We start from the raw sequence: 14,085 nt of genomic DNA on the forward strand, positions 1-14,085 counted from the left end.
GTGACCCTGGAAATACTTACTAATATGGAACCAAGGCTTCAATTTCCATGGAAAGATTTATACAATTTTAAATGATGACACATTTCATTCCAGGGAGAATCATATCTTTTTAGATTGTTCTGGTTGATGTCTGATTTAATCCAAAATTTAAAAAGTGGAGGAGGTATATTTCCTTTATATGACAAAGTCTACCCCACATCTTTTTGGGCTGCCCCTTCTTACAGAGGTTACAACTCAAACGTCAGTCCCTTGGCTCCTGGAGCTGAAGTCGCCCTCCGCAGTCCTCAAGTCCCTCACTACCCCATTGCCTTCTTTTCCCCTCAAGGCTCTGATCAGCACCTGCACTGATGTCATTCACATTGCTTGTCAGTCTCTCCACTGCCTGCATTCCCTCCAGTATTGCTCCGTGAGTGCAGGGACCTTGTCCTGTTCACCACGGTTCACACTGCGGCTAGAACACAGCCTGGCAAACATTAGGTACTCAATAAATGACTGAATAAATGACAGATCAAGACTTCCGTTGCTTGAGTAGATGTCTTAGGTAGAGTTGCTCCAGAAGTCAACTGAGACAAGGATGCAAGTGAAAGCAGGTTGGAAAGGGACTTATTAGGGAGTTTACTAAGAAGTACACGAAGGGGAGGACAGGAAGGAAGAGCAGAAAGGGAAGATATGTTTTCATGCACTTGATTGTGGGCAGTTGGGCTGCCAACCCACTGGTGAACTCCCGGAGACAGTGCAGAGCTTGCTGCAGAACCACCCCACTAGAGTGGGGTAGGGGACTGGACTCCTGCCAGCTCCTGGCTGCGGGCTGCTCCTGGGGGCTGCAAACACTTCCAGCTTGCTCTGCTCAGGGAGCCCAAAGCAAGCCTTCAGTCAAAGACCCACAGGTGCTTGCAATCCGAAATCTGTACTTGGCACTCAGAAGCAGACTTAGGCAAAGCTGATGACTGGGGAGGAGCAGTCAGGAAGAATCTGCATCCAGGCCCCAGTGGGCTGGGAAGCCCTGCCTCCCAGAGAGGCACAGCATGGGGCAGGAAGCGGGGGCAGGAACAGGCTGGCTTATACTCCATTCCTCTCCCGGGTTGGTATTTAGTGTTCCCCAGGGTTTCCCAGGGTTCTGTGAAACTGGGGGTGGGTGGGGATGGGAAGATACCTCAAGTGGGAGTCTCTGAATTGCCTGTGATGTTACTTATACCCTAAGTTTCTGGGGACATTTATATAAGTTACAGAAGTTTATTTGAAAATAAGTATTTCCTAGTCTATTATTTCTCTTTTTATTTTAGTAAAAAAAATTTTTTTGTAGCACAGAAATTTTCAAATGTTTCTATACTAATCTCTTGATTTTTTTCCTTCTAATTTCTTCTATCCTTTCAAAACAGAAAATAAGAGCCTAACTCAGTGGTATGTTTTGCTGGTATTGCATCTGAAATATGTTTAAAGGTAGAGGCTAGTTTTAAGTTTATATATTTTTAATATGCACATAGTTCAATTTCACATTTATACATGAGTTCATGTATCTTTTTCAAGGTTAGAGAAATAACACGTATTTCTTGTTTGTTTTTGGTGGCGGGTAGTAATTAGGTTTATTTATTTATTTATTTATTTAGTGGAAATATTGGGGATTGAACACAGGACCTTGTGCATGCCAAGTACGCATGCACTCTACCACTCAACTATGCCATCCCCACAACATGTATTTCTTAATGTTTTTCAAAATCCTGGTAAATTATTATTGCAACAAACAGTTATTGTCTATTATGTTCAAAACATTGTGATACATGCTTTCAGGAACAAATAAGAATCAGATAAGAATACTGCTCCACAAGGTGTCTTTAGTTAGGTAGGACATGGGATTTGAATTAAAGTTCTCTGTCTGTATCACACTTACCATAATATACATTCTCATAAATATAACTCTAAAATTATCCCTGAACTCTGACCAATTTTTATTTTTTTTAGTTTTTTTTAATGTACAGTTTAGTGTGGTTTTAGTATATTTTAGTTTAGTATATTTGTAAATGTGCACACCATCACCACTAATACCTAATTCTAGAACATTCTCATCACCCAAAAAGAAACCCTATACCCATCAGTAGTCATTCCCCATTCTCCTCTCCCTGCAGCCCCTGGAAACCACTAATCTACTCTGTCTCTACAGAACTATTTATTCTGGACATTTCATATGAATAGATTCATATAATATGTGACCTTTTGTATCTGTTTTTATTTGCTTAGTGTAATGTTTTCAAGGTTCATTCATGATATAACATGTATCAGTACTGCATTCCTCTCTTTTCATTAAAATTTTAAAAATTTTATTCAAATATAATTCACATAATATAAAATTCACCCTTTAAAAGTGCACATTCAGTGGTTTTTTAATATATTCACAAATTTGTGCAACCATCATGGCCATCTAATTCCAGATACTTTCCAAAAAGAAACAATATACCCATTCCTTTTTATGGCCAAATAATATTCCACCATATGGATATACCACATTTTGTTTAACTGTCCATCAGCTGATGGATATTTGGGTTGTTTACACTTTTTGGCTACTCTAAATAATGCTCCTATGAATATCCATTTATCAGTTTTAATATAGGCATATTTTTTTCAGTTCTCTTTGGAAATAGCTAGGAGTGGACTTGCTGGAGCATATGGTGACTCTATGTTTAACATTTTGAGAAACTGCCACACTGTTTTCCAAAGTGGCTGCACCACTGCATTTTCACCAGCAATGTGTGAGAGTTCCAATTTCTCTACATCCTTATCAGCACTTGCTATTGTCCACCTTTTTTATTACAGCCATCCTAGCATGTGTGAGGTTGTCTATCATTGTGGTTTTGATTTACATTTCCCTAATGACTAGTGATGTTGAGCATATTTATGTGTGCTTATTGGCCACTGTCTATGTTCTTTGGCTGACCAATTTTTGACTCCTATGGCTCACTGGGTTTTCGCATATATAATATAATTTGCACACTCTGCCTACAAGCCCAAGTTTGAGTAGAATGTTTAAACAGATGTTGAAACTTGGAACTTCAAATAATTTAAAATTTGCTCTACCATGACTTTCAGAGAATTTATAATTGAAAACTAGTATGTAAAAACCCCCCAAATATCCAGTTTATTAAGACAAACACACAAAACTCCTAAGTCCTACCTTTTTGACCACCGGTAGCAGGCTCTTCCCTGACCACAGCAATTCAAGCCTGGTATTCTGTGTCCCCCGGATCTTTTCATGATCATACCTTCTCTGAAAGAGATGTCAAGTTAACCCATCATCTTCAAATTTCCAACTCACACTTAGCTAACACAGCCTCACAACTTGGTACTAACTAAACTGTTTCATTCTCACTTTTTCCTCTGCTCAATGCCATGTTCACTAGGCTGAGCACTCCAGCAGCTAATCTTTAAAAGCATCTGGTCAGATGGAGGCCTCTTGGCTCTGGGGGTAGCATACATAATTCTGTTGCACACACTGCAGGACCTTAAGCATCCTGCTTAGGAGGCTTCTGGCTCTACATGCTAAGTGGTCCCTCCAGTTATCATGAAAAATGCCTGCAGGAGGAAGGTTTGGCTGCTTTTGAGACCATTGGAGGTGCTCACCCCCAGATTCCAAGGTTTTTGTTATCCCTTCACCTCCAGTTCTACGACCATGCCACGCAAAGAAGCAGAGCAAAGCTACTACTTTGGAAAGAGAAATATCTTGATTTTGAAAGATGTGAAAAGAAAGAACAGTAATAATGGCTAAACAAACAAAAAACTTAAAGCTACTACTAACAAACCTCTTTACTGAAAAAGTTAAGCTCTTAGTAACATCAAGCTTGCGTTGTGAACAAAAATAATCATTAAGTTGATTTCAGTCTTGGTACATAACATACATTTTACACAGTATTATTTTTAGTCATGAAAGTAAGTGAAACAGCTAACTTCTACAAGTGATTGAAGAGGGGATCTTGGATTTTTGATTTTTAATGCATTCTCCCACATATCATATTTACTACCTCTGTTAAACACCCCTCCCATGGGGTTAGGGGACATCTGTGCTATAAACCCATGAGGAGGAGGTAGGAGCAGTTGCCACCCTTTGTTTAATGTAGCAAGATACTCTGTTTTGTGTAGAGGGAAGAAAAGCAGCTATCAGTGAAGCCAGGCGAGCTCCATCACCTTGGCATGCCGATAAATCAAATGTTAATGCTCAACTTTTCACACACTTCTTAAAGATCCAACACTGGAACTTACATGCCCTTTGGTCCCAAATCATGGATGAAAGACAGCTGGCTTATATCAAGGAATTCCGTCTGAAAGAGGCCAAAAAAACAGTACTTTAGAAAGCAAAAGAAATAAATAAATAAAAAGAAGAGGGAGAGAAATGTATGTGTTCAAAAAACATCACTAGGAACCACTGTGTATAAACACGTCTAGGGTACTCTACAGACTAAACAGATCAATAACAATGGTATTGTCCTGAAAGAGTATGGATTAGAGCATGTACACAATTAAAACACAACCAAGAAAATGATGTGTCTAAGATGTAGAGATTAAATGCTCAAGAAGGTCATGGAGAAATCTGACAATGGTGGGAGACCATGTCAATAACAGCCTTAACAGAAAATCAAAGACAAAAAGCATACACTCCTGGCACTAGGAGGCAGGAGATCAGACATGGAAAACCCTCCCCATGAACAGAGTTCTGTGGGAAGAACAACAGTTACATGCGAAAGTAGTTACAGAGTTACAGCGAGGGGGTGACCGCTTCCAAGCTAACGTGACATCACAGAGGAAATGGCATTTGATCTGGGCTTGTAAATAGAATTAATAAAATGAAACAACAATTTTCCTTTAAAGTTTTGTATATGTGATTGGGACAATCCATTATTAACCTTATTAGAAAAAATTACACATCTCTCAGAGCTGTCAGTACTGTGAGGTCCAATTAAATACTCAATTTTCTTTCTCAGGGTTATTTAAGGAAGTCCTTAAAATTCAAAAGGATTTACATACCTTTAAGAACCTCAAATCAAACATATCCTCACAAAGTACTTTTTATAGAGTATTTTGAAAGTCAAGGTCTTCACATTTTATTTCTTGTATAAAACATGGTGATTCAGTACCATGAACTTTTTTTTAATTGGAGTATGGTCAGTTTACAATGCTGTGTCAATTTCTGGTGTACAGCACAAGGACCATGTGCTTTTCATCTGATATGTGGAAATGCTGTCTAATTGGAAAACATAGAAATGCATAGACTGATAAAAGTGATACCACAGAACTTTAAGCCATTGGATCCAAAATGTTTAAAAACCCTGAGCCATAACTTCTCATTTTCTCTCTCAGAAGCAGAGAGGAAATACTAATCCTAGTTTATATTGGGAAAAACTACTACAGAGGTGTAACTGATTTATGCAAAGTCAGAGACTGGTTGAATGGAAGACTAGAAAATGAAAAGCAAAGCTCAGGGAAACACTTATCTAATACTTGATTATTTTCTTATTCACATAGCTCTTACCAAATAGTTGACAACGGAAATATTCTTTGAAATAATTCAGAAATCATAGCTTCAGAACATCATACCAAAATTGCTAACTGTAAAGAATTTAATCTAAATTTAAAAAGTATATATCAGCAATGCAGATTTAAAGTTTTGTATTAAGATAAAAATTAAATTTATCCTAATGGTTTACCAAAGAGACATTTATAGAAAGAACGAGTCCTATTATAGAGAAAAAAATCTTTGCCAACAAATATTCTAATACAGATTTATCAAACTGAAAACAAATGTGGCAAGGTCAATTTAGAAACAAACCTAATTAGTACAATTTGAAATTTAACAAAGATTGTGTTGTCCAAACTTCTCAGTGCACCTTCAGTGATAAAAGTTTCATCCTCCATTGGGGTAGGTAACGCTCAGGAATAAGAATTTAATAAAAGAACAGATGTATCCTGATTTTCAAATAAAATAAAAAGAATTTAATGACCCATTTAGCCTGACAATATTCCACAGGCTTATTGATCTCTGAATAATGTGCTAATCAGTATCTTTTTTTCTTTCCAGAGGAACTTGTGAGCCTGCAAATCTAGTCTCTGGGCCAGATTACATTCAGAATGAGGAAAATAATATTACACAATTAAGACAGATCATATTGTATCCTATGCTTGCAGCACTTTGGAGAATTCCGCTGTTGGAGAGAATAATCTAAGTAACAACAGAAAAAGAGAAATAACACACATTGAGTCAGTTGTAGCCAGGTTTTCCCCTCCAAAGGAAATGTTCAGAAGACACTCTGGAATATCTAAATACAACATGCTTCAACTTTTAAAAGATTTTTATGATTGGAAAATAAATTAAAATGAGTATTTTGAAAAAATGTAAACATTTCTTGATCAACACTGGACTCCCAAGTATAGTAAGGCATGGAGAAAGAGGAGACTAAGCTCAGCAAGCCCTGTGCCAGAGCCAAAAGAAATATTGAAGTCAAGTCACAGGCAGGCAGAAAGGTAAAAGAAATGGAAGACGCTCGCACCCTGGTACTAGTACACACTAAATAATTCTCTACTGAAGGAAACAACACGTCTGATTTTGGAGAATACGACCAGCAGCAGCACTTTCAGTAATAAAAGCAGTAATATCCTTATTCATTATGTTCTTTCAAAGACGCACACTCCCGAGTCCTAGGAAGGGAAGCAATCCTTCCCACCAGCCTTCTCTTCAGGTCCTCTGGTTGGACCCAAAGTGCTGGTCTCCCTGGGAAAACTCTTCTCCTGGACTGTGAAGCCACAGGTGTCCTTCCCGTCCATGGGCCACCACAGAGGAAGCTGCTGCAGAAGGCGGGCCGTGGCCCGGCCCCCAGGCATTTGTGAGTAAAGAGGACCCGCTGGCTCCATGCCCAGCCTCCAAATAACACACTGGCAGGCAGCAATAGCTCAGCGAGTCACCAAAAAACTCCAGAGAGGCAAGGCACTCTTGCTTCCTCTCCTAAATACAGAGGGCTTCCTTCTTTCTGGCTTACATAATGCCGTTCTCTACACAGAGGCCAGATCATAACTGCACCTACTCTAAGTCCTGCACGTAGATGGTACACCCACGTCCAGCCTCCACAGCAATACAGTTTATACATACAGAGGCACAAAGTATGATAATCTAGTGCACTTTCCATCATCTGAACCACTGGATAATTGAAAGCTTTAAATTTAAAGTCTTTAAAAACACTCCCCCTTCAAGGGCCTCTAAGAGGGCAGAGCTCACTGCTTTCTGATGCCTTCTGTAAAGTCCACTTCCTCCTGCTGGCCAGCTACATGCCTCCCAAACTTCGTCTCTGCAGCTGCTTCTAAGCCCCGCCGCCTCTCCTCTCTTTTCTCTTAGCTCTTCCCATGCTTCTCACTTTCACACGAAAAGACAGGCCTTTGACGGGCCTCGCAGGCCAATCAGATGGCAAGCACGGTATGCTCCACATAATCTCCGTATATTCAACTCTGCTCAACTGTTTTCATCACCAACTACTCAATGTTTTTTCCTCAGTGTTAGAAATACTTTGGGGCATTATTCCGGAAGCTTGAGGAGAGAAGGAGGTTGATTTCTAGATAATCCAGCCTGTAGTAGCATTTCAAGCTCATTTAAATCTATTGTTATCGACATATTAATTAAGTTACATTTGATTAAAATAAACAGCATACTCTTAAACGGGATCCTTACTGTCAAATCGACTTTGTATTCATTTCATTTAGTTTAACCCAAGGAGTAGTGCAGAAGTGGATAAAAGCACTTGTGTTAATAAAATGATCCAAAATTTAGCTGACACGTTACGATTTTATAAATTATTTCAAAATTTAAAGCACTGAATAGTACTTACCGTTGCATGATAGTTTCTATACATGGGCATTTTCAGTAGCTTCGTCAAGTAATCCTCCAGCTGTTTCTGTAATGCAAATATTTTAGGTAAGAGATACCATCCTACTTAAAGAAAAATTTAAACAGTGACAATGATGTGAGCTTCATTCCAGTTTAGCTTCCATAAGCTATTCAATTATTTATTGCTGTTATCACTGGACAAGGAACCCTGAATACATCCCTTTCAGTACATAAAAGTTTCAGATTACAAAAGAGAACTGACACTTACTTGTCAATTTCCTGGTAAAAAAATTAATCTTCTACCCTATGCAGCACCATGTATCACTGAAGCAGAGCGGGCAGAAGTGTCCCCCTCCTGAGATTTCTGTCCTATTGTCACACATGTCTGTACTCAGTCCTACTCTTCCCAGACCCTAACTGCCCCATCTAGAGTTTGGGAATGAGATTTTACATGTATTTACGATAATATATGGAAACAGATTATTTTAAAAAGAGTAGATCTCAAAGCCCTCAAGGATGAGCTCAACCTTGACTCACAACAAACCGCAAGAGTGTCCTGCAGGGAGGGCAGCTTCCTCATAATGTCACTCCTGACAGAACATTCTTCTGCTTCTGGGAAAATGCAACCTCAGGGTCAGAGTGGCTTGGGGGCGGGGTGGGGTTGGGGGTTACCTAACGAGTTCCAGAGAAGCTAAACCAGCCTGGCTGATGGAGCAGCGGGTGACGGAAGCGGCGCCCAGGCCCACCTCACCCCTGAGGAGGTGCCGCGTTTCTACAGCACAGCCAAAGCATGCTCAGAACAACAGAGGGGCAAAAGGACTCACCCTTTTACCAAAGAACTGCTCTTCTTGGATCATGTTTTCAGATGAACGGGGCAAGCTTGGCATCTCTCGAGGCTCTTCTTTGACATTCTGTCTTCTAAATGTGTGTCTAAAACACACACAAACACACACACACAATGCAAACATTTATTAGATTATTCTTTGAATCAACACTCTAGTCGTATCTTTCCTGAGATGGCTTATTTTTAGAAGACCTATTTAATAAAAAATATCCACCAACAATAGACTAGTTAACCAACAGTGCAAATAAAATAGTCTTTCCACCCAACTTGTGTACTGGTATAACTTTAATTCTGAAACAGTTACCTTTTGGTGGGAATGGGGATTCGGATAAAGGCTTTGTACTTGAGCAGTTCTCTATGGAATTCCTGGAAGTGCTTGAATTTCCTCTTGACTTGCCATTTAAATTCCCCATGTGTTAATTCAATAGTGTAAAGATTGGTGCTTGGTACCTAGAGTGAGAAATAAAAATGGTTGATATTTTAGATAAAAATAAGAATTCCAAAGTCTCTCAATGAACAAAAGCTAACTAACATGTAACATGGAAGTACCTTTAAATCCAGCCTACTTATTTTGTGTACTAAGTACTTAAGCAAAATGTTTTCAAAAACAACCGATTACAGAAATAATATTCACTCAGATACTCATCTTATAATATACATAAGACAAACTGAATCACACCAAAGACAAACTCACAAATCTTGCTCCAAATACACACACACACACACACACACACACACCCCTACACCTGAAATAAGAAACCAGGTAAAAGAGATGGTGAATAAAAGCTCTAATCAGCCAACAGGGGATTGTCCAAAAGTACAAGCAGTGAACAGACAATTGGAGAGGGTGGGAGGGAAGCTGGAGGAAATGGATTTGATCGTGGAGCACAATCTTAGCCCACTTTTGCTCTTCGCAAATGGCATTAATGCCTTCTCCTTCTGAAATGCCCTGCAAGGTCCATCCTACAACACCACCCTGTCCTGAAGAAACACCAGCGACTAGGAAGGCACAGGATGATTAGAGGGGAAAGAGCAAAACATCTTCCTACACACAAAATATTTTCCCCAACTACTTAACTAAAAATGAATTTCCATTTACAATTTCAAAAACATTTCTTATTAAAATGCAAATATATCTTGGTGACTAGTGAATTATTTCAAGCAGAAGAGTTAACAGACCTGGGAGATAAAAATTTTGTTATATTAGAAAGTGTCAGGAGATGAGGGATATTTATAAAGCACAGGCAATCCTGAAAGAAGTTTCCATGGTGTGGGGGTGGGGGGGGAATGGACACCTCAGGGAGGACACTGGCCCCTGCGGGGAGATTTAGGCACCACAGATGTTGACAGGTGCTGGGGGTGGGAGAGAGTGAATGTCTCCTGCTTTGCTGGTTTATCTGGGCTTAGGTATCTGTAACCCCATGGGTGACTCCCAGCCTGCTGCCATTCATCAGTGATGTCTGGTATATTTTGCAAACTTTTAAAGCATACCACTCTGTGCAGATGTTGTATATAAAACAGGAGCATGAGAATCCATGTAATTTGTGCTCTTAAGTCTAGAATCCAAACACATCACCAGGAAATATTCAAATCTAGCACTTGCTTTGCCTCTAGTTAGGATCCACAACCGTTACTACACCCAGCAGTTCAAGGAACCCAGTCCTGAGGTTCAGTATTGAATGCTGTCTTTCACCTTGGCCAACATTTTGGGCATCCTCCCATATCACGTCTTACAAAGAAGGAAAACTCAGAGAGGCCAGAAACTTTGCACTCAACTGAAAAGTGTTCAATTTAAGATAAGCCAAATAAAGGGAGAAAAATTATACAATTAGACAATCCAGTCCCCTTCAAGGGATGCAGTTTTGGTTGTTGAAAGCACTCTGCTCCCAGTGCTGTTCCAGAGTGTAAAGAAAACACATGTGAGTGGGGCCTAAAGAACACGTCAGGAACGAGTCAGAGCAGTGGAGAATTCTCTGAGCGGCACTTCGGGGCAACAGGACTGGCCAGTCCAGCATCCTGGCTTTTGTTTCTTTCAAGAGCCAGGTAACATCATTATTTTCTTGCTAAACAGCTTTAGGAAATCTCAACTTTTCCTTGGCTTATATCTGGCATTCTAGCTGGAATGGCACTGCCCCAGGAGTCCACAGTGAACAGAAAACTGGGGAGAGAGGAGGACTAGGGGAGGCATTTTGCGATTTATTAAATTTATAAATTGCCTTAAATGCCTTAAAAAATTTTTTTTCAGAATGGGGAAATAGGCGCATGAGGATAAAGACTAAATGCGAAGGATGCAGAAACCTGAGAGGTGATAAGGACTCAGCAATGATAAACAAAAACACAAACAGTTAAAAACAGTCATAGCTGGAGGAAGGAAGATGCAAGGCAGCATGTTAATTCACATATATTGACTAATACAAGTTGAGTCCATAAACGTTCTGACCCTTGTTGTAGACGTAAAGCGCTCCACTTCCAGAACCTGCACTTTTATTGGACAGCCGGAGAGATATGTCTGTACATCAGGCTCCTTAAATCCTTGAGTCTTATAAATAGCAGAGAAAGGGATATACACTAAAAAATAAAGAAGTAAACACAGTTATTGCAAGAATACAATGATATTGGCATAACTTGCCTTTTACAGGCATCTTCTTTAAGAATCATAACGTGCTACAAGAAAACAGCTAATGAAACTCAGCCCAGCGTTAGACATGGGCAAGGAGAATCAATCATTTGCTGGTTGTTTCAAATCTGTGCTCTGCCAGGAAAGTCCTGATAAAGTCTCTTCCCCCAGCTCAGACCATCAGTCTTTACCTTCTTGTATCTTGGGATCGGTGGGGGACACATCGTAGTCCACCTCCTCTCCCTCGAAGTGGAGCTCCCGCGTGTCCAGATTTTCTATCAAATTACTCATGTCAGCAGCGATTTTCTGCAGTGCAGAGGTATTTACTCTCGGCTCATTTTTCAGGGACATGTTGACTTGAGACAGGGTAAAAGCAAAGGGGCTGGGAAAGAAGAACCACACTTATTAATTTGGTCAAATAAAACCCTATTCTACAATTTAAATCCAGGCTTAGATGCAGCACATGGAACAAGTCTGTTGTGTGAGCCCCATTATCTCAACCTTTTCATTTCTTTTCTGGTTTAATATTTAAAGGATTCTTCGCTTGTAAATTAAACTGCAGTGAGATACTTAATCGTATCTCAAGCAAGGAAACAAGCAAGAAAAAAGAAACAGCTCATGGAATAAATGCCAATATATCTTTCATCCAATTTTATTAACTTGGATAAGTGAGGAAAGACTTAAGGGAGTTTGGTTTGGGAATCGTTATTCAGAGAAAAGGAATTTATTCTTAACTCTAATAAATACATGGAAAGAAAGAATATCATCTAAAATAAGCAACTTTAAGTATTTTCTACAGAGAACTTGGGGCATTTTATAATAATTTCAATATGCAGATTTTAAAATATTTTTATGATAGCATAACCTTTCTGGATTTCCTCTCTTTACAGACATGGAAACTGAAGCCTGGAGAGATTAGGTAACCTGATGAATATTTTGGGCAATCTTTCCAAGGTCACATAGCTAGGAAGTGATGGAGTAAGGCTAGTAAGGGATTCCCAAGCAAAGTGTACACTCTTTTTGAGAAATGAGATTTTGGGCATGACTTTACTTGAGTTATAATGACATCCGTGCCTTGGAAGGTAACCGATTAGTATACCTATTCTGGAAGATACCAGAGGTGCAAGAATTATACTCTTCTCTCTCTCTCTCTCTTTTTTTTTTAGAAAACTGGTTCTATTTCATTCAGACATTTAATAACACAGGTCATTGCACATCAGTACCCAGGGAAGAAATGTTCACAGAGAATTTTATTTTTCATTTAAAATACTGAGATTTAAGCCCTGAGCACTGTCATCAGTTAGGTGAAAAATCCGTATTGCCAGAAATAATGTCTCTACTACAGCCAGACCCCAGAACGAGAGGGCTTCCATACCAGATTCACTCATTACTGGAAATTCCAAACATTTGGGAAGCATCTACCACCTTCTCACTGTGAGATGGAATGAGTGAATGTGTAAAGGTGAATAGGCCGGTTCCCGCAATTCAGGTGTGCCTGATATTGGTGAGGGAAATAAGCTACATGACCCCAAACTCATGCCTGGCCTCTTCCATGGTCTTGGCCTCCCTGAGAATGGCATGTGCTGAGCAGAAGCTGCTTGGCTGGGCTCCCTCCTACAGATGCTATCAAGGAGCTGGGGGCTCTGTGAGAAATGCTGAGAGAGAGTCTTGAGCAGACTTGCGCAGCCCGTATTGTAACTCATCAAGTCTCTAAACCTATACTGCTGTGTGTGGTATGGAAATGCAAGGATGGGAGTAGAGACGAGAGGTTCTGGTTTGCCCCAGATATATAGAACCAGTATGTCTAAGTTCTCTGGGAACTATGTAATCCACCGTATTTCTTCCTCCATGTTGGCTATAAGAAAGTTGGAGCCAAATTTGTGGCCCACTATTAGCAAAATACAGGACTATCCTCGCCTACATCACTTTCCATCAACCTTCCCTCCCACTTCGAAATTCATATTATAGTAACAGTTACTGTGTACTGATTGCTTGGTATGACCCTGGCTTGGTGATAACCCTTGACATCCATTATCACATTTATCGTCATTCTGAAGGGGACAAGAGTTTGTCATCCTCTCTTTACAGACATGGAAACTGAAGCATAGAGAGATTAGGTAACCTGATGAATATTTTGGGCAACCTTTCCAAGGTCACATAGCTAGGAGGTGATGGAGTAAGGCTACTAAGGGATTCAAAACCAGGTCTGTCTGACCCCCAAGCTGATGTTCTGAACCAAGATCTTTATCTTCTGTATAATTTTTGTAGATATGCAAGTGCCACTAGAATAGATGGAAGTGTTAGTAAAGCAAGTGCCCTGGAGCAAGGCCCTTTGGAACTGACTCAAATGGAAAGAAAGAGAAATGAATTCCTCTTGCAGCTCTACCATTTAAACTCAAGGCCTTGGTTCCCACCTCTGTATATTAAGGAGGTTGAGCCATTTCATCTCTAGGGTCCCTTTAACACTAAAACCCTTTTACTGTAATCAATTTAACCCTTCTCCTATACCAAGAAACTAACTGGAGTAGTTTTTCAAATGAATATGAGAAGCCTTTGCCTCTGGTCATAATTTAAATATTTATTTCCTTCCCTCTCAATTCAATAAGCACTAATTAGATGCCAACCATGAGCCAGGGTTTGCTTTATTAAAATAAAAGGTAATGAAAAACTTAGAGGAAATGAAACAAGGATAAAAGAGTAAGAAATTACATCATATCATTGCTACGTGTGAGTTTGTAAAGACTTTAGGTATTTTTCATTGATTAAATA

General features: G+C 39.6%; 1 protein-coding gene across 8 annotated transcripts in view; it reads right to left on the bottom strand.

Moving 5' to 3' along the window:
- PLD1 (phospholipase D1) overlaps nt 1-14,085 on the bottom strand; it is a 173,248-nt gene that overhangs the window by 89,956 nt on the left and 69,207 nt on the right. For all 8 annotated transcript variants that reach the window (XM_031451132.2, XM_031451117.2, XM_031451145.2 and 5 more), the window contains exons 2-8: nt 11,508-11,698; nt 11,140-11,267; nt 9,004-9,149; nt 8,680-8,785; nt 7,857-7,922; nt 4,249-4,307; nt 3,167-3,259 (exon numbers count right to left, since the gene is read on the bottom strand). In XM_031451132.2, coding sequence (XP_031306992.2) covers nt 3,167-3,259; nt 4,249-4,307; nt 7,857-7,922; nt 8,680-8,785; nt 9,004-9,149; nt 11,140-11,267; nt 11,508-11,667 — 758 coding nt within the window. In that variant the 5' untranslated portion in view covers nt 11,668-11,698. The remainder of the gene's footprint in view (nt 1-3,166; nt 3,260-4,248; nt 4,308-7,856; nt 7,923-8,679; nt 8,786-9,003; nt 9,150-11,139; nt 11,268-11,507; nt 11,699-14,085) is intronic.

This window comes from Camelus dromedarius, chromosome 2 (assembly GCF_036321535.1).
Source record: "Camelus dromedarius isolate mCamDro1 chromosome 2, mCamDro1.pat, whole genome shotgun sequence".
In the NCBI taxonomy this organism is placed as follows: Eukaryota; Metazoa; Chordata; class Mammalia; order Artiodactyla; family Camelidae; genus Camelus; species Camelus dromedarius.